Source organism: Microcaecilia unicolor, chromosome 7 (genome assembly GCF_901765095.1).
Source record: "Microcaecilia unicolor chromosome 7, aMicUni1.1, whole genome shotgun sequence".
Classification (NCBI taxonomy): domain Eukaryota; kingdom Metazoa; phylum Chordata; class Amphibia; order Gymnophiona; family Siphonopidae; genus Microcaecilia; species Microcaecilia unicolor.
In genome coordinates, this window is record NC_044037.1 from 56830951 (window position 1) to 56855367 (window position 24417).

The 24417-nt window shown below is 42.5% G+C and overlaps 1 protein-coding gene across 1 annotated transcript in view; it reads left to right on the plus strand.

The window, feature by feature from the left end:
• The window catches only part of LOC115474248 (connector enhancer of kinase suppressor of ras 2-like), a 768489-nt gene that overhangs the window by 469178 nt on the left and 274894 nt on the right, over positions 1-24417 (plus strand). Inside the window, exon 8 of the mRNA XM_030209634.1 lies at positions 10524-10592. Within this exon, the coding sequence (XP_030065494.1) occupies positions 10524-10592 (69 nt within the window). The remainder of the gene's footprint in view (positions 1-10523; positions 10593-24417) is intronic.

Consider the following 24417-nt stretch of genomic DNA (forward strand, 5'->3'; position numbering starts at 1 on the left):
TTGGAAGCACACCCAAAGTTGAATGACGTCTTTTGAATGACGTCTTTGGGCACCATATATTAAATCCAGGGAGGGGGGAGAGCCTTTTCCATTGTAACTGGGCCAGATGTGCTTAAGAGTTTTTCTAATTTTGTGTCTATGAGGGGAAGAGAGAAGGATTAGTACATCATTGCATCTGGCCTACTGATGAGGTACATTGTGTTCCTCCTTCCCCTGGTCCCTTGAAACAGCAATATTTCACTTTATTCCAGCTCCCCCTACTTCCCTTGTAATGTGAACGTGTGTGTGGCATGAACATTGAGAGAAAATGAAGCAAAATATGAGTATCAGAAGAGGCTTTTATTGAAGTGAGACAAAATATGTGTCATTGATGTCATCACTACTATTTCTACTACTACTAATTTCTATAGTGCTAGCCTGGCATATAAAGGGGCCCTTTTACTAAAGCTTAGCACATGTTAAAGGACATGACCATGCACTAATAGGCCGATGATCAAATTCCCCGCACTGTTCCGAACACCACTGAAAAATTAGCAGCGGAACAGTATGGAGAATTAAAGCCCCAATAATCAAAACTAATAGCATGCAAATTTATACCCGCTATTAGTTTTGATCGTGGGGGGGGAGACCTCTGTGGGAGGACTGTGCTTGGGAATGTGTCCAAGGTACAATCCTCCCACAGAGGTTGTTTGATAGGTCCAGGCAGTCAAAAAACAAACAAACAAAAAGCCTGGACCCTGGACCTCTCAAAAAGGAGGTCCCCCCCCCGGCTTGCAAGGGGCTGAAAGTCTGGTAAACCTCCAGCCCCCTAACATCCCTCCCCAGACAAGTTTCACTGGTGGCCCAGTGGCCTTCTCCCCCTGACCCCCCCCCCCCCCAATACAAGGGCACAGGGGGCTGGAGGTCTGGACCTCTAGCCTCCCTAACCCCTCAACACCAAAAAAATGTCCATATTGGCCCAGTGGATAACCCTACCCCCCAACCCCCATGTCTTTAGAGGGGAGGAGGGAGTGTAGCACTTCCTCCTCCTGGGGCACCACCTTCAAAATGGTGGTGCCCTCCTAGGATGCATTCTGTGGGACTTCAATACCATATAAGGGACCTCAAGCCTCTTGTGCCCTTGTGTTGGGGGGGTTCAGGGGCTGAGGGGGGAGAAAGCCACTGGGCCACCAGGGAAACTTGTTATGCCCAGGGGGGAGCCTGTAAGCATGCAAATGCATGCTGGACAAGGCTCCCCATTCCTCCCCAATGCTCTACAAACCCTAATGCCAGCTCTGAGCTGGCATAGGGTTTGCTATGGGAGCAGCACCAATGTTTGGCTCCTGTCTGCTGAGCATTGTGGAGGAATAGGTTATGTCCTGTTTTGCATACATTTGCATGCTATTTGCTGTCAGAGCCAGCAAGCTTGTTTCACATGCTCACCAGCTGTGATCATGGGGACAGGAGTAAACGTGGGTGCTAGCATGGTGCTAATAGCTTCTAGCGCCCACAATTTTTTCTGATCATCGAGGCATAAGTACCTCAAGGCCCACAGATATAAAATAGGATGCATAATATTTAGTGTGTGATGTCAGTAAGCATGCACTAAGCTTTAGTAAAAGAGCTCCTCAAGTGTAGTGTTGCATGAAATCTTGAAACTAGAAACAGTTTGGTTTGATTGCATGGTTATATTCCTGTTGCAGCCTGATTTCAGTCTGCACCAGTGAAAGTTCTCCTTAAAAACAGCTGTGTCATCCTGATTGTCAGACGTATCAAACTGACTCCACTCTATTCTCCTGTGGTTTTATTCCTAGGTCTGCTTTGTATGAATATATTTTCCAATGTTTTTTTTTTATTTTGTTTTTTGAACAAATGGTGTGCACCTGTTAATATGGCCATATCCTTGTTTTTAAAATCTTCTCCTTCCTTATGTTAATTCTTTTGTTTCATATTGTGCCCATCCTCATTAGTATCCATGTGAGGCCTGTGCAGGAGTCTTCTGTGGATCAGCACAGCTGCTCCTTGATTTACTTAGATACATAGCGTAAGATTTTGTGAAGGAGAAGAATTTCCTAACATTTGTTAAACATGTATTCTACTACTGCTCAGAAATGAAGCACAATTTAGAAATAAAATGGATGATTATAATGACTCTTATCATTTTGGGCATGATTTACTGATGCTTTTCTCTCATTTTGCATCTATGGGGAAATAAGCTTAGTAAATCAAGCCCTTTATGTGGCGCCAATTGTTGCTGCTTTTCTGGTTTCTTTGTTCTACTGCACTCTGAATTCTGATCTTGATTAGATCTAATTTCTGTTTTTACTGCTTCTGCATATGTTTCCCACTTGTTTGACCCATGGCCCCAGCTACCATTTTCCAAGTTTAAGGGGAATCCTAGTATAAGCCCAAATACTATTACATGGGAGCTCTCACATAAAGCATATTTTTGATAGGAACAAACGCTGGAAGGCTGTATACAGTTAATTCACACAGCCACATTCTTCACACAGTCAATAATTCAAGCCACTCAAATAAAGGCATTCTGAACCAATGGGTTTACTTCACTCTTTTTCTTTCTTTCTTTCCTGTTGTTTTTTTTTTTTTTTAATAACTGGAACAACAACAATAGCAGAGGCAATCACTTTGGCGCAGGCAGTAACGAAAACAGTATTTACAAACTCTCTGTATCTCCCCTGTGTCCTTTACTTCTTCTTTTGAGAATATGTGATTATCTTCTCCTTAGCTGTCCTTAATAACAGTATAGCAACCAGTATAAGGTTGTCAATTACAGTTGTGGAGAAGCATTTTCAAAAGAATGTCCAACTCAGAATTGGGACGTACTGCTCATAGTGTTAAAAAAAAAAGGTCCATCTCACAGCAATTGACGAACAGGAAAGACGTCAAGATTTCCTGTTTGAAAATATGTGAGAAGGACGTCCTTACGCTGGAGATGTCCATCTGGAACAACCATTTTACAGACTGAAATGTTTAAATTATAAATAAGGAAAACAAGGTACAGGGATGTCTGTCTGGCAGCATTCTTATGAAAATGGCCTCACAGACATCCTTGCAGAACAGAGGAGTAGCCTCGTGGTTAGTATGGTTGACTGTAAACCAAGGGACACAGGTTCAAATCCCTGTGAAGCTCTTTTTTTTGTAAATGTGATCCTTTCAGGAGCAGAAAAATGCCTACTGTACCTGAATGTACACCATTTCAATAGCTTTCAGACTTGTAGATGTCTTGTATCTTTAGGTATAACATATCCTTTTCTGTTCCTGAAGGGAGCCCCAAAGCAAATGATATTTCCACTATCCATGATGTATTGTAAGCCACATTGAGCCTGCAAAGAGGTGGGAAAATGTGGGATACAAATGCAATAAATAACTAAATCAATAAATATTCACCAGCTTCAGTTCAAGTATACAGTTCTATAAGGTTCCAAGTTGAACTTGGCCTATGTGAATGCTGTAGTTGCAGATTATATATACATTGTGGAGGCGAATGTGGTTGGGCTTTGTTTCTTCCTACTGGAACCTGAGCTTTTATACTTCCTGGACCACACCCTCCTGGCTCCGCCTCTCCTATGTCACTTCCCCCCGGGTGGAAATGTGAGGTTTAAGTTGGTTCTGCCACTGTGAGGGAGTGTCATTAAGGAGGAGCAGTCAGTGGCGTACCTAGGGTAGTTGACACCCGGGGCCGGTCATTTTTTAACACCCGCCCCTCCAAAATCCAGTACTAGGCATACCGAGAATACAAAACACTCAGGACCTATAGAGCAATTCTACCATACCATAAGCAGTCATTTCTATGAGTCACACAAGGAAAAGGAAAGCATCTTAAACACTACAGTGAGCACTAGAACATCAATTCACCTATTGTAAAATGAAACCAGACAGAATAGTACAGATCGTCGATCCTGCACAGTCAATGCCAACTGAAAGCCATGTCTTTGTCACAAACAGAGATACACCCTAATCCACTATAGAATAAGTAATCATAAACTTTCTATTTAGACAAAAATTAAACTGAACCCCCAAGATGCCAGACTCTGCATACAATGCAACGCCACAGAAACAGAAAATGTCCCCTAGTACTGTGCACAATATAAAGACAGCAGATGTAAATTTGAAAAAAAAACTAACAAATACCAATCACCACTTTACAAATTAACAAATAGAAATAAACAAATATAGAAAATAAAATACCATTTTATTGGACTAATACATTTAGCTGTCAGAGGCCAAAACCTTCTTCCTCAGGTCAATACAGTATAGTGTGTTACAGTGTCCTAACCTGACCTGAGGAAGGGGGTTTTGTTCTCCGATAGTTAGTCAAAATTTATTAAAATTAGTCCAATAAAAAGATTACCTTATTTACATGTTCTATTATAAACATTTATTAACACAGCTACAATACTACTTTATCCTAAAGCAAAAAAAAATATATATATATATTTTATTTACAGTTTGTTGTCTCTGGTTTCTGCTTTCCTCATCTTCTTTTCACTGTCTTCCTTCCATCCAGCATCCGTCTTCGTTCTTTCTCTGCCATCCAGTGTCTGCCCTCTCTCTCTCTCCCCCTTCCATTCACTGTCTGCCCTCCCTCTCCCCCATCCATCCAGGGTCTGCCCTCCCTCACCCCCTTCCATCCATCCAGGGTCTGCCCTCCCCTCTCCCCCCATCCATCCAGGGTCTGCCCTCCCTCTCCCCCCCCCATCCATCCATCCATCGTCTGTCCCCTCTCTCTCTGCCCCTTTTTTCAGCCCCCAGTTCCAGCCCTCTTATCCCACCTGCCCCTAGTTCTAGCCCCAGCCCACATCTCCCACTTGCCCCTCCTTTTCAGCCCCACTATCCCACCAGTCCGCAGTTTCAGCCCCAGCCCTTTTCTCTCACCAGTCCTGAGCTTCAGCCCCAGCCACTTCTCCCTGTCCCCTTTTCAGCCCCCAGGCCCCCCAGTTTCTGCCCCTGCCCCTTTTCAGCCCCCAGTTCCAGTACTAGCCCCCTTATCCCACCTACCCTCCTTTTCAGCCCCAGACCCATTTTCCCACCAGCCCCAGGCATGGCTCCCATTTTCTCGCATGGCCCCTTCCCCACCCCCTTCTCCCCACCCGTCCCCTTCTCTCCTCTTCTCCCATCTGAGACCCCCTCCCCACCCCACCCCAGTCCCCTTCTCCCATCTGAGACTCCTCTCCCCACATCCCCTTCTCCCATCTGAGAACTCCCTTCTCCCCACCCCCTTCTCCCCTCTTCTCCCATCTGAGACCCCCACCCCTTTTCCCATCTGAGATCCCCTCCCCACCCCAGTCCCCTTTTCCCCTCTTCTCCCATCTGAGACCCCCCTCTCCACCCCAGTCCCCTTCTCCAATCTGAGGCCCCCCTCCCCAGTCCCCTTCTCCCATTTGAAAACCCCCTCCCCAGTCCTCCTCTCCCATCTAAGCCCCCCCCCCCAACTCGACCCACCTGCCACCTTCGTGGAGAGACGACAGCCCTCATCTCCTGCCTCCATCCTGCTGTGCCTTAAAGAAAAATCTGAAAAGCGGCATGGCAGGCATGCTTCGTAAAAGAAAGCGGCAAATCTCCTCATCGACGTTGCGACGTTGCGTCAGGTCTTCCCTCACTGGGTCCCACCCTCCGCGAGAGTGGGACCCAGTGAGGGAAGACCCAACGCGACGTTGTGACGTCGACGAGGAGGTTTGCCGGCGCTTTCTTTTACAAGCAGGCAGGGCAGACATGAAGCATGCCTGCCATGCCACTTTTCAGATTTCTCTTTAAGGCACAGCAGGATGGAGGCAGGAGACGCGGGCTGCCTGCAGTGCCGACGGAGCACTCCCCCACCCACTGACACCCGGGGCGGACCACCCCCACCGCCCCCCCCCCCTTGGTACGCCAGTGGGAGCAGTAGCTTACTTTAGACTCCCTCACATACTCCTTTTGTCCTAAGAGTGGGTGTAGCAGGTATCCCAATCAAGCACAGAGCATTTGTGGCTACTGTCATTGAAATGCTACTTGACTTCTTCTAGATTGTCCTAAGGTAGCCAAGGATTTCTATCCCCTGTACTTGCTTGGGCTTAGATGGCCATGACCTTTGGGCTGGATGGCTCTTCCCCCATATACAGGTCATTTGACCGGGGAAGCAAAGAGCCAAAGACAGAGATTTGAACTGAACATAGGATTTTATATCCCAGGGACGTTTCCACCAAAACAAGTCTCTTTTCTACATTATAATACTGTCTACAGGGGAAACTTCTATCTAGCAACCAGTGATATCACAGTATAAACAAAATGTATATTATTTTACTAGTTTCTAGGTGCCACTGCTACACCCCATACCACAACCTCTGCTCTCAGTTACCCAGTCAGCAACAGGGTCTCAGTTTGCTGTTTGAAATGCTTATCTATGTTTTCTTAGTTTATCATCTGGTCTTTTTCCCCCATCACCTGTATTTTCAATTCTCCCTAGCATATGTTTTCCATATATAGTGGACCTCTTGGTGCACACTGTTTTGAAATACCTCCAAGGACTATAGAAAGAACTTAGTTTCTTTGGGCCCTGAAGAGCAGGAGGAAGATTTATTCTTCAAGGCATGTCTCAGTCTTTCATATTGTGTCTCACTGCTCACACCACAAACCAAATACACCTCTGTGGCCCTCCCTACTATTCATCTGCCCCCATCAGTATGGTTTATCTTGGTGACTCTGAGGAACACATTTCAGCTTGAGGATGGAGGGTCACCTCTTCCTAAGCACACTCAGTGTCTCTTTTTCTTTCCTCTCCAGGCCTAAATGCACCACTGCTGCAGTCTTCCCTGACTCAACTGGCCCCAGCAAATGGGGGATATGAAGCTAGATCTCTATGCCATAACATGCCAGAACTATGGGGCTGGGCCCATCACATGCCCAGTTTCTAGTTAGCAGCTAATTACCTTCCTCTGCCTCGTTCTCTGAAAAAAACCATTAGACTGCAGTTGTTATAAAACTATAAATTAAGGAGGTAATTTTATAACTGGGCACCTATATTTCAGCACCACTTGCATATGTGAATGTACACAACACCTGCACACTTGTGGGTAAGTGTACACTTATGCACATAAGTGGCAGCAAAACAGTTAAGTAGTGTTCTGTAAGAGTGCATTTAACTGGCATACCCCCCCCCTCCAGATTCTATATAGTGTGCCTAGAGATATGCGCCAAAATCCAAGCATATTCTGTAACAACGTGCGTAACTTAATTGGCTTAAGCCAATCAGCATTAACAGCACTTAACAAGCAATAATGAGCACTAATTGGCAATAATTAGAATTTACGCACACAGTACCTAAGCGTATTGTGTATCACACTGCGCCTACATTTTAATGCACCCAGGCAAAAAGAGGCATGGTTATGGGCAGGGAAATGTTCATTTCAAAATTTATGCACGTTGTTATAGAATATGGCCCTCTGCACCTAAATCTGTGTGCTGGGATTTATGCCACATTTTCATTGGTGTAAATGGAGGCATAGTTTTAGGTGCTGGGATATCTACTAAACATTCTATGTAGTGTGCCTAAATGTAGGTTCCACTTAGAATACGCTTAGGCAAAAATGTTTTCCACATGGATTTTCTAGGTTCCATTTATAGAATCTGGCCCACAGTGTGTAATACAAGGGAATGGAGCACAAGAGGTGCGTCCATTTACATGTCACTAACAGAATACTGTAATTTTTGCATGCTCTTGCTGCATTTAGCTCTATGGCTGGTGTAACTGTGGATATTTACCCCCCAATATTCAGCCAGCACTGCATTGACTGCATGCTGCCGGCGTTCAACCCGGATATTCAGTGCCGGGCGGTTTCCAGCGACCAGTATTGAATATCTAGGTTTTTCAAAGCCGGCTAGCACATGACCGGTTAAGTCAATATTCAGACTTAACAGGTCATGGCTTAGCAGGTAAAGATAGGTCTACTTTTTATGCAGCCTGGCCAGTTAAGTTCTGAATATCAGTAGTTAATCAGTCACGCCCCTGGAATACCCTCAATATTGCCGGCTTTATTTTCAACACTAACTGGTCATTTTCAGCGGCAATAATCTGTTAAATGCCACTGAAAATGACCGGTTATCTACCGAGACTCGAGCTAACCAGTCAATGGCCATTACTGGCTGGTTAACTCGAGCTGAATATCGAGGCCTTAGAATTTAGGCATCCCGAAATCAGGTTATGCTAGTATTCTTTAACTTCATCTAGGCAGCCAGGTGCTGATATAGAACAGCTCTTACAGTGCGGCATCAGGGCACTTTAAAGGAGGCGCCCACTTAATGAATTACCCCCTAAATGGCTTTAATAATGTAGGGGTTGATATTAAATTGCTTCACTAAGATGCTATAAAAATTGTATTAATATGTAATAAATAAGTGACCAAGGGGCTCATTTTCAAAACACTTATGGAACTTTGTAAGTCTAAGTGCTTTGAAGATACGCCTCCAGAAGATTTGTAGGTTTTCTCTTTTAAATATATGCAGGAAACAATTTCATACTTTCTGCTTTGAACAAAGTGTATGCATTCTTCTTACCTGCAGACTTTGTAACAATTTTGAGATAGAAAGTGATTACCTATTTTGACTTTAGAAATTTTTTGCACCTGCTTTTTGTGCACCTCAAAATTAATCTACACAGACACAACAGTTTAATCTACATGGCTTAAAGGAATACCTAGCTACCATGTTTTAGAAAGCTAATTTATGTGCATGTATCATTATTTTTTACCTGGCCAGACAGCTTTGAAAATTGTTACCTCACAAAGTGTCTTTAAGGTCTCTTTTCTAGCCTTAAATATTTTTCTTTTAGCAAATTACTATGTATATATTTTATTTCACAAAAAATGTAATTGTGATTGCAAATATATATATTAGATTCATTTAGGGGCCATTTTACAAATCGGAGGTAGCTGTACCGCTGCATCGCTGCAGTCAAATCAACCCTACCGCCAGGCTTACTCAGGAGCATGGTGGGCAGTTGTGTTTTCTGGCACATGGCAATTACTGCTCCAGAAAATACTTTTGTATTTTCTAGTGCATGGGTTGTGCCCGACGGTAATCAGGGCTGCCCAGTTACCACCTGGTTACTGCCGGAGCTCCTATTGCCTCCTAAATAGGAGGCAATAAGGGCTCCTCCAGGAAATGGCTGCACGCCAATACCTTGGCTTAGTGCACGGCCATTTCCTTCTGGGAAAAAAAATGCCCTTTAATGGCAGTGGTAAAAGGGGGCCTCGGCATGCAGTAAACTGATACGCTGACGGCACCTCAGAGCCCCTTTTACTGCCATTTGGTAAAAGGACCCCTTAGTGCAATATAGAGGCAGTTCTATAACAGGTTACCAAAATGGTTCAATTTTCATGGGCTGAAAACCTGTTCTATAAGGAAAGGGGGGCTACTAGACTACCAGGGATTAGGCTTTGGAACAGAAAGCTGGTGGCTTTTGTTTTTTTTAATTGTCCCCTTCCATGTCAGTACATGCAGAAATCAGTCTTCTCCTCCCCCCCCCCCCCCCCCAACACTTACATGCATAAGTGTTCATATAGAATACTAGTGTAAACCAGCATTGGTGTCTCTACAGTAAATGTAGGCATGCATATTTACTTCAGGTCTGCAGCTGGCAGAAATAGCCACACCTAAGTTTGGCATGTTCACAGGTAACTTACAGTAATAAGTAGCCCAGGTAAATGTCAGCCACACCTATGACATACCCATGCCCCTCCCCTGTGAATGCTCCCATACTAAGCCAATACCTTGGCTGTGACCCCATGAGCGCAGCCAAATAAAATTGTGTGGCCCCCACCCCCCACCCCAAAGGAGCAGTATAATGAAGCACCTATGGAGATCCCACCAAGTTCATAATCCCAAACATGGGGAAGCTCTGTAATAAGCCATTTGAGTACATAAATACAAAATAGCAGTTAGGTGTGGTGCTGACATTGGCACATTCAAGTGTACACTTACACACACAAATGGCATATTCTATAAACTTAAATGTGCAGATGGGGATAGATTCTATATATGGGAGCAAAAAAGTGCTTTTCTATAACCTGCGCTTAAATATAAGCGTGGTTTATAGAATAGTGCTTAAGCCCGGGAATCATGCCTAACTTTAGGCACAGCCATGTGCACCAATTGAAACATGGTGTAAATGTATGTGTATCCCCATTATTCTATAACGCACGTTCAGTTTTAGGAATGCTCCATTCCGCTCATGCCCCTCCCATTTCTACACCTCCTTTTTCAAATTGCATGTAAAATTTAGGTGCATAAACTTCAATTAAATTTAATCAGTGCCAATAATTGCTTGTTAAAAAGCCAATTATTGGCACTGATTAGCTTGTGCGCTCAATTTTTGGTGACTTTTACAGAATTAGGGGGATTGCACTTAAATTAAGGTGACCTGTTATAGAAAGAAGGAATAGGTGCCTCTTTTCATATAATATTTTTTCTAATCAGGATGCTTCACTTATCTTTCTATTGGCTCTTTTGACATCAGAATTGTTAAGCCAGCTGTTATCTTTTGCCTTTAGTCTCCTGCAGACCAGTGTAAGAAGATTCACGCAGGGGATGAAGTAATCCAGGTCAACCATCAGACTGTGGTGAGTGCTGCTTGTGAAAGGAAATAGAAGAAGTTTCACTACCAGTGCTATGGTGGACATCCATTCCTTTTATCAGAATTAGCTTTTATTTCTGTGTATGCAAGGGTAGTGACATCTACCACACTATTACTTCTTCTGACTGATGAGAAATGTTTGCTGACGCTGGAAGTGGGGAAAGTATTTTAAAAATATGTTTGAAACTAAAGAAAAAAAATCACAAATTATAGAGAACTTTAAAATCTCAACCATAGAAGAGATTATTGACATAACAATCACGGGAGTTTCTGCTCTCCATGCTGTATGTACTGTTCTCTTCCTGTGGCAAATAACACCAGGCCTCTAATTATTCATTTGCATGAGATAAGTACAGGTGTGTAATCTAGCAATTTTCAATAATAAGTAACAGGACCTTTATTTTGTAAAAGCAAGATAAGTGACAAGGTGAAAATAAAGTTCTGTGGGAAATCGGATTATTGTTTGCTAAGTAGCTATCTATCAGCAGGGGGCTACTTTTGCTTCTGTAAGATGTCACACTGCTACCAATAGCCTAGATGGGTGGATACACTCTGCTGTACTATTGTGCTTTGATTTGCTTTATGTTGACAGCACAAATGCTGTGTGCAAATGTTGTTAGACCTCAGAATCTGCTGACTAAAATGTAAAAAGAAAATCCGTGCTATCGTAAAATAATTTACAGACACAGAAAGGAAAACAGACTATGGGGGTGGAAGCAGAACTGAATGGGAAGCTTTCACCATTATGACTTTCCTAAGCAGTTTTCAGGAAACACATTAAATTCCATGATTAAGGCTATAACCAACTCCCTAGGAATTAGCAACGGAGTGGGGGTAGGAAGGGGGGGGGGTCACTAGACTACCAGGGATTAGGGGCTGGTACAGAAATTTGGTAGTTTATGTTTTGTTTTGTTTTTGTCAGTACATGAGCTCATGCACTGACAGGAAGGGGGACATTTGGCAATGAGTTGCGGATTAAAACGTGTCAGTAATGCATGCTCACCACTTACTGCATAGCCGCGGAATATTTTTAGTTAATTTTGTGGTAGAAGCCAGTTCTACCGCATGGCTTTCTCCCTTGGCCCCTTAAGAATTAGAGCTGGAGAGCCTGAGTTACCCTGCCCCAGCAGTGAGAGTTTAGCCACTCTGGGAGTTTTGGCAACTGTGTCCTGGTGCATTATGGAACTTGTAGGGCTGATTTCATTTCATAGAATTAGGGACTACAAATAGGACACTGAATTGTGATGTAAATTGAAAAAGATGACTGGGCAAAAAGTCTCCTCTTGAAACTGGGTAATCGGGCAGATCTGGAGCAATGGGCTGATAACCAGGCAAGCTGGGCAAATCATTTGCTTCTCCGCTGCCTCTGATACAACCAGAGATGCCAAGGATGAACTGCCCCAAAGGGTAAGATTTACAGGCAATATGACTGAGGTATTAATTTACAAAGTTTTACAATTAAAAAAAAAAACTTCACAAGTGTTTACAAGCCAAAGAAAATGATATTAGCTTTCTCTGGTGCTTCAGAAAGGATAGAAATGGAGTGGAGACAGTACGGTAACTTAATAGCTAGCTGTGTAAATTCCTGGGCTGAAAATTTCCCTTTACTTAGTATCCACACAGGTACATTTGTTCCTCTGGACTCTCTACACAAGTTCAAATTTTCAAAAGGCCGCTCTATTTATATGAGACTGTCCCCAACAGAGTCACAGAAATATGCGCACATATGCATTCTTTTGCTCTTTAGGTGACACACACACACATATATATACTTTCTCACTCTTCAGTCACACATACACACGCACGTGCATGTACGCTTGCTCTTCAGAAACACTCATGCATGCTTTCATTGTTTAGATGTGCAAATACACCATGGATGCACTCTGTCACTTTTCAGATAGAGACACACATTCTCTTCTGGTACTGTGCTGCTTTTGCTGCTCATGTGCCCATTCAGTCAGTGTCCTCCCCCCCCCCCCCCCCCCCCCCCCCCCCCCCCCCACAACAGCTCTGCCCACCATCATGTAAACTTCTTGAATTTTCTGCTAGTTGGTTTTTGCATCTTGCAGCAGCAGCCACTCACATTTCCCCCATCCTTTTTACATTTCTACCCCTTCTCAATAGCCCTCCCTTCCCTGATCACTTGCTGTTTTCACAGGCTTTCTACACATAACACCATGCAGAAATCAGTCTCCTCCCCCCCCCCAACACTTACAACTCAGTCCCACCCCTCTCTTCCACTAGCTGTAAATATCTGTTCCAATTTCCTTGATTCCTGTTCTAATTGTAACTGTATCTCCCATTCTGATACTCTCTCTCGCCCTCTTGTTCCAAACATATTGAACCTGTTTTTCTTGTTCTTTCTGAACTGTCCGAGGTTGAATCCCTTTTCCACAGTCTTTCTATTTGAAAAACCCAATGGTTCACATTAGTTCTTGGTGATGTAGTGTATAATGAGGCAGAGGGATCAAAAACTTCCTCAGAGTCATTTCTGCTTCTCTTACTATTCCTTTCATGTAAGGGGCTATTATTAATTGTATTCTTAATAGGTCAATCTCTTAATATATTGACCATTTCCTTCATTCTAAAACCTACTTGCTTTTGACCTTTTGACTTCTCCTTTCTTTTATGCCATGGATAAACAACTCCAGCCTTATAATCGTTCTCATCCTACTTAAACTTATCATACTTCATGTGTTTTAACTCTCTTAAATCCTTTCATTTGCTTATTATAATCATCAAATAATTCAGTAATGCATGGATCTTTCAAAAAGTGTAGGAAGGGGGGGGGGGGTCACTAGACTACCAGAGATTAGGGGCTGGTAAAGAAAGCTGGTGTCTTGTCTTTTTAAGTTATCCCCCTCACTGTCAGGGAATCAAAGAAGAGGAAACTGTAGTCTGCAAATTATGCCAAACAAGCAGTCCTCAAAAAGCAGAATATGTCTTTTGGTATTGGAGAACTTTTATTCCAGTCAATTTAAAACATACAGAGCCCAAAATGATCATGTTTGGCCTTATCACCAGGTTGCATCGGGAGAAAACCAAAAAATATATATATACAGCAATGCACATTAAAACATGCACATTCTACTTGTAATAAAATGATAAAAAAATAATAAATAATTGAATGTATAACAAAATACAGTAATCCAGACAATCGCATAAATCCTTGTTCATAAAAGGATACAAAAACGAGGAGCAATCCTAGACAACTGCACACAAAGTAAGGGAACTATGTACCTGGGAGCAATTTCTGAAGTCCACTGCAGTGCCCCCTAGGGTGGCCAGTTGGTGTACTGGCATGTCAGGGGGACCAGTGCAGTACAAATGCTGGCTCCTCCCATGACCAAAGGGCTTGCATTTGGTCGTTTCTGAGATGGACGTCCTTGGTTTCCATTATCGCCGAAAATCAGAAACGACCAAGTCTAGGGATGACCAACTCCAGGAATAACCACATTTAAGGGTTTGGACATCCCTGACTCTATTTTCGAAATGAAACATGGACGTCTATCTTGTTTCAATAATATGGGTTTCCCCGCCCCTGGATCGGGACATTTTGCAAGGACATCCAAATCGAAACGTGGATGTCCCTTTCGAAAATGCCCCTCTAATCATAGACGTTATTCAAAAATACCATTTTGGAAGCCCAGTCCAGATGCATTTCACATATTTGCAAAGGTGGAAAGAAGAGAAAATGACAGCCAGCATGGTTAAAAGGTGAAGTAAAAGAGGCTAATACAGCCAAAAGATTGTCCTTCAAAGAATGGAAAAAGGATCCAAATGAAGAAAATAAGAAGAAATATAAACACTGGCAAATGATTAATAAAGAAGGCTAAAAGACAATATGAAGAGAAACTTGCCACAGAGGCTAAAACATACAGTAACAACTTTTTCAGGTACATCAGAAGCAGAAAGCCTGCGAGAGAATCCGTGTGACGTTAGATCACGAAGGAGCAAAAGGGGTGGTCAGGGAGGACAAGGCAATAGCAGAAAAACTGAATGAATTCTTTGCTTCTGTCTGTACCAGAAATGGTTTTCAAGAATGATGATGCGGTGGAACTGAAAAAAATCTCAGTGAACATGGGAGATGTACTGAGCCAAATTGACAAGTTAAAGAGTAGTGAATCACCTGGACCGGATGGCATACATCCAAGGGTACTCGAAGAACTCAAACTTGAAATTGCTGATCTGCTGTTAATAATATGTAATCTGTCTTTAAAATCGTCCATAGTACCTGAAGTCTGGAGGGTTGGCAATGTGATGCCGATTTTTAAAAAGGGTTCTAGGAGTGATCCGGGAAATTATAGACCGGTAAGCCTGACATCAGTGCCAGGCAAAATAGTGGAAACTATTATAAAAAATAAAATTACAGAACACATAGACAAACATGGTTTAATGAGACAGAGTCAGCATAGGTTCAGCCAAGGGAAGTCTTGCCTCACCAATTTGCTTCATCTCTGTAAAGGCGTAAATAAACATGTGAATAAAGGTGAGTCAGTTGATGTAGTATATCTAGATTTTCAGAAAACTTTTGATAAAGTTCCTCATGAGAGACTCCTGAAAAAATTAGAGTCATAGGATAAGAAGCAAAGTTCCGTTGTGAATTAGGACTTGGTTATTGGACAGAAAACAGAGGGTAAAATTAAATGGTCATTTCTCTCAATGGAGGAGGGTGAACAGTGGAGTGTCACAGGGATCTGTATTGGGACTGGTGCTATTTAACTTATTTATAAATTAAATGGAAATCAGAACAAGTGTAGTGATTACATTTGCAGATGATACAAAACTATTGTGAAATATTGCAGGAAGGCCTTAGGAAACTGGAAGACTGGGCATCCAAATAGCAGATGAAATTTAATGTGGATAAATTCAAGGTGATGCACATTGGAAAGAATAATCTGAATTATAGTTACCTGATGCTAGGGTCCACCTTGGAGGTCAGCACTCAAGAAAAAGATCTAAGTGTTGTTGTAGATAATATGCTGAAATCTGCTTAGTGTGCAGTGGCTAAAAAAGCAAACAAGATGCTAGGAATTATTAGGAAAGGGATGGTGAGTAATTCCAAAAATACTATAACGCCTTTGTATAACTCCATGGTACAACTGCACCTTGAGTATTGCATTCAGTTCTGGTTGCCATATCTCAAAAACAGATATAGCAGAATTAGAAAAGGTTCAAAAAAGAGCAATCAAAACGATAAAGGGAATGAAACTCATCTCCTATGAGGAAAGGCTTAAGAGGGTGTACTGCTATGGATTCACAGCCTGCTTCACTGACACAGACTACTCAATAATTACTGTGTATTCTTTTAGATTTGTATTAGATAAATGAGACTTTTATTAGAGGTGCTAAAATCTACAATGATTAAGATATATACAATGATTAGCTATATAAACAATCAATACATCACTGGTCTCTACAGGACTCAAGTACAAATCAATTTACAGATCCAGCTTCTCCTATATAAGCACACAACTATGGAACGCATTACCGAAAGCCATAAAGACAACCCAGGACCACCTCAACTTCCAGAAATCACTAAAGATCGATCTGTTCAAGAAGGCATACCCTACTGATCCAACTTAAGTGCGTAAACTCAGCAACACAACGAAACTAAAACTTGCAATGAACATTATATAACTATTCTTCTCTTGATTCTCTAATGTGTCTGTAACACATATATCTCATTCTCTATTACATCACTCTGTATTTGTTTCATCACTGGAGGTGGCTAACGCCTCACGGTACTATGTAAGCCACATTAAGCCTGCAAATAGGTGGGGAAATGTTGGGTACAAATGCAACAAATAAATAAATCTAAGCAATACTAAGGGGAAAGGGAAATGGGACTTGATATACCGCCTTTCTGAGGTTTTTGCAACTACATTCAAAGTGGTTCACATATATTCAGGTACTTATTTTGTACCAGGGGCAATGGAGGGTTAAGTGATTTGCCCAGAGTCACAAGGAGCTGCAGTGGGAATTAAACTCAGTTCCCCAGGATCAAAGTCCACTGCACTAACCACTAGGCTACTCCTCCACTAAGAGTTCTTAGACCAGGAAAAGGAGCAATAATACACTATACATACAACATCACTGGCCAGGAATTTCATGCCCTTATCATATCAGCCAGGAGGCCAGTAGCAGCAAAAGCCCAAAGTTTCCTTATGACCAGGAACAAGTCCTCTGCACAGTGCATCCACTCACAGATGAGCCTCCAAACTCTGCTGCAACAAGCCCCCACTTTTATTAAGCTTAGAACTCATGTTCAGAGCTAAGGAAAATTACAGAATGCTTCTCTGTCTAGGTAAACAAGCCATACTGTAGGAACATGGTCACATATTTTCCAAGTCCAGGTGACCAGGCTGAACTCCGAAAACAAGCATCATCATCCTCTTCACATACCAAATTAATTAGAGCTGTGTCTTATCTTCTGCATTCAAACTTATTTTTGTATTTACAAGGAAAGTTACTTTCAGTCAAAGGCAGAAGATTTCAAAGTGTATTATCGGACAAAGCAGGGTTGAAAAGCAATCCTTTACATCTTCCATTACAGAGGGTAGGGCTGCTTAGTTTGGAAAAGAGACGGATAAGGTGAGATATGATTGAGATCTACAAAATCCTGAGTGGTGTAGAATGAGTAGAAGTAAATCAATTTTTTTACTCTTTGCAAAAGTACAAAGTCTAGGGGACACCTAAGGAAGTTACATGGAAATACGTTTAAAACAAATAGGAGGAAATATGTTCTCACTCAACGAATAGTTAAGCTCTGTAACTCTTTGCCAGAGGATGCAGTAACAGCGGTTAGCGTATCTGGGTTTAAAAAAGATTTGAACAAATTCCTAGAGGAAAAGTCCATAGTCTGCTATTGAGACAGACATGGGAAAGCAACAGCTTGCCCTGTGATTGGTAGTATGGAATGTTGCTGCTAATTGGGTTTCTGCCAGGTACTTGTGACCTGGCTTGTCCACTGTTTGGAAAACAGGAAACTGGGCTAGATGGACCATTGGTCTGACCCAGTATGGCTACTCCTATGTTCTTATGTTCTCATAAGCAAACTTGTACCATTTTTTACCTTGTGGTACTTTCTTCATCTGGATTATTTGTCTACTTGTATTAATCTTAGAAACAGTGGCTATCAAACCTGGAGGCACCCCAGCCAGTCAGGTTGTCAGGATATCCACAATGAATATTCATGAATAGATTTGCATGCAATGGAGGCAGTGCATGCATATCTCTGTCATGAATATTCATTATGGATATCCTGAAAACTTAACTGCCTGGGGTGCCTCCAAGACCAGGTCTAAGAACCATAAGCAAAGCATGGATACCAGGATGATAGCCAACTAGGCAGTACTGACTTGTTTCAACCATGCAATCACATAACAGCAGTGGAACACTTTTAACCTACAGCATGCGATTTGTGATATCTTGAAGCAGACATGTCTGCCGAAACACAGCTGTTTTGTGTTATTGTTGGATAAAGCTTCTGTTTTCTTACTAACCTCGGGTCACCTCCACTCCTTGTTATGCTGCCCATTGCCTATGGGGAGTGTCCTTTCTGTTCTGTTTTCTGAGACAGACATGCCATAAACATTTGTATTTGGCAAATGGCATGATATTGCAGCCTATTGCAATTGAGTTATGGATGTGATACTGGTACATTTTACCTCAAGTTCTCTTTTAAAGAATGTTCAGATAAGGGCTACTTTCTTTATCAGCTGTCTGAAAACTAAAATAACCAGCTTTTTCAGGTAGCCCTCTTGTTACTTACAAATGAGCATGCAAATGCTTTTTGGAAAGGCTTTAAGACATTTTAATTACCTTTGTGTTGTCAAAATACATATTTTACTTGTCCAAACAATAGTTTCTTGGTGTGAAAATAATGTCTATTTCAGGTAATTATCTAGAGCTTTGCTATAGTACAAAGTGTAACTATTACATTATGATTTTAAGGGGGGCAGAGCCAGCTCTCAGAGAAAAAAGCTATCCTTTCTCATCCTTTCATAATATGAATCAGTAAGGTGTTTTTTTTTATTTAAATGCTATGTGCCAGGAAAATGAAAGCCTGCTACTATGGTTTCAAGAGAAATATTCTGTTTGAAGGATGGTTCAAAAAATAGAAATACTGGGCTGGATGTTGAGCTGTACTCACCTATATAGGAGCGCTGGAAGTTATCTGGGCACCATAGATTTTCAGCACCAGTACCATGAAATGTAGTCAGGTAAGTAAGGACTGCAAACAAACTGATTATGTGGGTATAATTTTAAAAGTTGTGGTCAGTGTTTTAAAGCTAAGCCTACCACAAAGTTTAAATATTGGGGGGGGGGGGGGGGGGGGGGTCTGTTTCTCATGACAAGATATGTTGTTACAGAGAACTAGTTTTTCAGAAATATCCTTTTGGTAGATTAGATGCAGTGCTTTTTTGTGCCTGTACATGCCAGTACAGCGTACCTGCACCTTTTTTCTGAGGGCCAGCTCATCTGCCTGCCTTCAGCTCCCTGACTTTCCATTTGTGCCCCCTGCATTGAAATCTTCTATTTACTCGAAGTCGCAGCGGCGAACTGGCAGTGAAAGCAGCAGGCAGGCTTGCCTCCTCATTGCTTCCCTTCCCTCTCAGTGTCCCGCCTTCCTCTGATGTAATTTCCTTTCCTCGAGAGTGGGATGCTGAGAGGGAAGGGAAGCAACGAAGAGGCAAGCCTGTTTGCTGCTTTCACTGCCGGTTTGCCACTGCAACTTCAGGTAAATAGAAGATTTCAACGCAGGGGGCACGAACGGAAAGTCGTGGAGCTGAGGGCGGGCAGGTGGGGCTGGGGTTGGAACGATCTCAGGGGTAGGTGGAGGCTGGGGAGAGTCATTGGACTTGGAAGGGAGGGAGAGGATAGGGGGCAAAGGAGAATTGCTGGACATGGAGGGGAGGGCAGAGGAGAATCGGTGGACATGGATGGGAGGGAAGGATATGGGCAAAGGAGAATTGCTGGACATGGACATGGATGGGAGCGGAGGGCAGGGAAGATAGGAGAATCACTGGATATGGATGGGAGGAAACGATAAGAGCAAAGGAGATTTGCTGGACAGGGATGGGATGGGAGGGCAGGGTTGAGAGGAGACTTACTGGACATAAATGGGAGGGAAGAATGGGGCAAAGGAAAATCACTAGACATGGATGGGAGGGGAGGGGAGGGCAGGGGAGAGAGGAGAATCACTGGACATGGATGGGAGGGAAGGATAGGGGCAAAGGAGAATCACTGGACATGGATGGGAGGGGAGGGAAGAGGATAGAGGAGAATCACTGGACAGGGATGGGAGGGAAGGATAGAGGCAAAGGAGAATCACTAGTCATGGATGGGAAGGGAGGCTATAGGAGAATTGCTGGACATGGATGGGAGGGGAGGGCAGGGGAGAGAGAGGAGAGTTGCTGGACATGGATGGATGGGGGGGCAGGAGAAATGATGGACATGGATGGAGGAAAGGGAAGACAGGAAGGAGATGCACATGAATGGAGTGGAGGGGAGAGAGGAGAAATGCTGGACATGGATAGAGTGGAGGGCAGGAAAGAGAAATGTTGGAGGGAAGGAAAGACAGAGGAAGGAGATGCACATGGATGGAGGGGAAGGGAGAGAGGAGAAATGCTGGACATGGATGGAGGAGAGGAAAGACAGAGGAAGGAGATGCACATGGATGGAGGGGATAGGAGAGAATTGAAATGCTGGACATGGATGGAGAGGAGGAGAGAGGAAGTGAGATTAACATGGATGGAGGGGAGAGGAGAAATGCTGTACATGGATGGAGGGAAGGGAAGACAGAGGAGGAGATGCACATGGATTTAGGAGAGACAAGAAATTCTGGACATGCATGGAAGGAAGGGGAGAGAATTGAAATTCTGGACATGAATGGAGGGGAGAGAAGAGAGAGGAAGTTAGATGAACATGGATGGAAGAGAGAGGAGAGGAAGTGAGATGAACTTGGATGGAGGGGAGGAGAGAGGAGAAATGCTGGGCATGGATGGATGAGAGGGAAGAGAGAGGAAGGAGATGCATATGGTTGGAGGGGAGGGAAGAATATGAAGGAGATGCATATTGATGGAGATGAGGGAAAGGGAAAATAGGAGAAAAACTGCACATGGATGGAGAAAATAGGCAAAAACTGGATCCACTATATACCTCCTCTTGTCAAGTCTGCGGAGGACCTAGCTTTTACCTATGGATGTAGAGCAAGAAATGAAGAAGAAAGGAGGAAAGTAAAGAAATAAATGGAAAGGCCCTGGAAACTGAGTTAAGGGAACAGATAGAGAGCAGCAGAATCAGACACTGGGACCAACATGATCAGAAAAACAAAGTCACCAGACAACAAAGATAGAAAAATCATTTTATTTTCATTTTAGTGTTTAGAATATGTCCAAATCTACATCTGTCTTTTTTTGCACTGGGTATACTGGAACTGTAACAGCTTACAGAAATTATTTATAATGAAAACAAATCACAAGTTATTTTTTTCTGCTATACTGGTATAGTATTTTCAATGATACCTGTTTATATAGCTTCCCAACTGCAAAACCTACCATGCATCTAACTTCCCCTTCCTGGGATCCCAACTTTGGAATGCTCTACCTAGATACATTCGGTCAATTAATGAATATCTTCCCTTTAGGAAACTATTGAAAACCCATCTATTCAAACAGGTTTACCCAAGTGACTTGGCCTATCATAAACAAACATAAGCAAACCATCTATCTACTTGTTCAAATAACCTTTAACTACAATGACTCAGAAAATATCTCCTACCAACCTTCTTACCTACCCTCCATGCTCTTCCCATCTTCTCCTTAATCGCTCCACCGCCTTACCTATCCCTATCCTTTTTCTCATACCTCTTCTATCCCATTTACCCCTTGTTCATTTCTCCTATCACATACCCCCTTTGTTGATTCTGTTACTATAGATTATATTCTTTTGTTACTATGTTAGCCACATTGAGCCTGCGATGAGCAGGAAAGCACGGGGTACAAATGTAATAAATAAATAATATATGTGCCATGGCTGGTATAAAGGGTGTGGCTACTGTGGGTGTGGCTACCATATGGACACTGATTAGATGTAACACTAGCTTAAGTGGTCAGATCTTTATCACAAGTATCAGAGGCCTCAAATGTGCCCTCTATAGCTTAGTGAGGAGAGGTCTAGAGTCTCTACTGCTAGGTGTGGTGTAACGGGAAATAGCTTTCCCTGGCAGTCCTAGGACAAGAGGAGTATATAAGGCCTGCTGAGTCAGTGTTCAGGGTCTTCCTTCTTAGGAGTCTGGGGAAGTAGGAGAGGCTGATGTTACCCACAACTGGGGCCCAGCACTCAGACACTAACTGCAATGGGGCAACACCCCCCAAGCCAGCCAGGTCTGAGAAAGCAGAGAGCTGTACAGTAAGAGGATATTAGCAGACCAAATAAGTCTGCGAAGATGGTGTACCGAGAGAAAGGTAATCATCCATAACTTTGTTGGTGCAGGAGGACAAGTAAAAGGTCCCTCTCCATACATGCATGAGTAATCTGACTCTCAGGTGTATACCTGCTGTACCTCCTGAGAGCCTTCTGAGAAGTCAGAGCTGTGGAAGAAGGGACCTGGCACCCAGGCACAATCACTCAGTCAACAGAGCTAATTACTTCACTAGCCTAGTAACTGTGGTTTCTAGGTTTCTACCATTGCATTCATAGACTCACTTGTTCTTTCTTTCTCTGTACTGAAGGTAAACCCCTGTTGATTAGAGGGCCATCAGGGAGAGGACTGATATTTTAAGCATACAGAGTACTATTCACACCTCAAGCACCAGTAACTTTCCAAAGAGAGGTTTGCATCTCCAAGGAGAGCATTCACCAAGGCAGAGGAGAAAGGTTGGGAGAGAGAATGGAGAGAAAAGTACCCTCCTGGGAACCATTTGGGAAGGATGAACAAGGAGGAGAGGATCATAAAGAAGGACTCCGAGTCTAAGAACTTTCAAACACCCAGCGTAAATTCTTATCTTGTCTGTTCTTTGCCTGAGGAAAGGATTGTATATATTTTATTATGGGGGATCACTAATAGAGGTGGATTTTTATGTTAAAATATTACTTTTTCTCCTTTTCAAGTTTCATGTCTGCAATTTACTGTAGTTTAGGCCCTGAGCTTTGTATCCCCGTATCCACCAGTCACCTTTTATTTCTGTCCTTGACCTGTTCTGCTCTGTTTAATTACATTTTCCCCCTACTTTAAGTAACATTTCTTTTGTGCAGGTGTACCCTCAGCCCCTTAGCAAGAAGCAGAGGCAGGCTACATACACAAGAGTCTACTGTTACAGTGCAAATACAAACAGTGCTGCTCCTTGTGATCTTGAGCAAGTCACTTAACCCTCCATTGCCTCAGGTACAAACTTAGATTGTGAGCCTTCCTGGGACAGAGAAATATCCAGTATACCTGAATGTAACCCACCTTGAGCTACTACTGAAAAAGGTGTGAGCAAAATCCAAATAAATAAATAAACAAACAAACAAACAACAGGATTGATGGAAAGCTTTAATTTTTCTTAATAAAGTAGAATGAAACTTTATTCTACCTCTAATTTTTCTTTACACTTCTGTTGTAACATGAAGTAGTGTGAAAATAAATAAATTTGAAAAGCTGGAAATCCACATCCATAGCAAATCTTTGAGAAAATGTCTGCCCTTTTGAGAAACTGCTTTCTGATTTGATAAATGAATATGTCAACAGCTCATGTAAACCATAAGCTAATCCTGGGTCTGAGGTGAGAAAGATTTTTCCAGACGCTCAGGTACATGTGAGAAATTAGAAAGTAGAGGTTCTGCCAAATCTTAGCATGCCATTTCCAAATGTTTCATAAATATAGTCATGGCTCTTTTCCAAAATTAAATGATGTTTGTTTTGAAGTGTTTTGAAACTTCATCATTTTACTGTTTGATAGACAACTTCTCTCATGGCCTAATGGATTTAAGAGAGTAGAATTAAGATTGTGAATACAGGATGTAATATTACTATTACAACAGTACCGCTGAAGATGTTCTTAAACTACTGATGTTCCTTGCGTTTTAATAAGCTGAAAATTTTTGGTTATTTTGAGGTTTGATTGGATATGAGATTGAATATACAGTGCTGATCACTGTAAATATGTAACTGATCATTGGTTGTCATGTCACATATTCTGCTACGCATTCATGTTATAGCTGCTCATGTGAGTGATAGTCAAACTGATCTTCAATAGGATTATAAAATGCTCTTTGTTTTGTTTCTCAATGAAGGATGCCAATCATGTCAGATCTCTAGATTGTACAAATGGGGCGAAGCACTATACAGTTAAATTCTATACATGTTATTCCTGGAATTGTGGATATTTCCCAAGTCCATTTAGTAGTGGTTTATGGACTTGTTCTTTAGGAAACCGTCTAACCCCTTTTTAAACTCTGCTAAGCTAACCGCCTTCACCACGTTCTCCAGCAACGAATTCCAGAGTTTAATTATGCGTTGGGTGAAGAAAACGTTTCTCAGATTTGTTTTAAATTTACTACACTGTAGTTTCATCGCATGCCCCCTAGTCCTAGTATTTTTGGACAGCGTGAACAGACGCTTCACATCCACCTGTTCCACTCCACTCATTATTTTATATACCTCTATCATGTCTCCCCTCAGCCGTCTCTTCTCCAAGCTGAAAAGCCCTAGCCTCCTTAGTCTTTCTTCATAGGGAAGTTGTCCCATCCCTGCTATCATTTTAGTCGTCCTTCGCTGCACCTTTTCCAATTCTACTATATCTTTTTTGAGATGCGGTGACCAG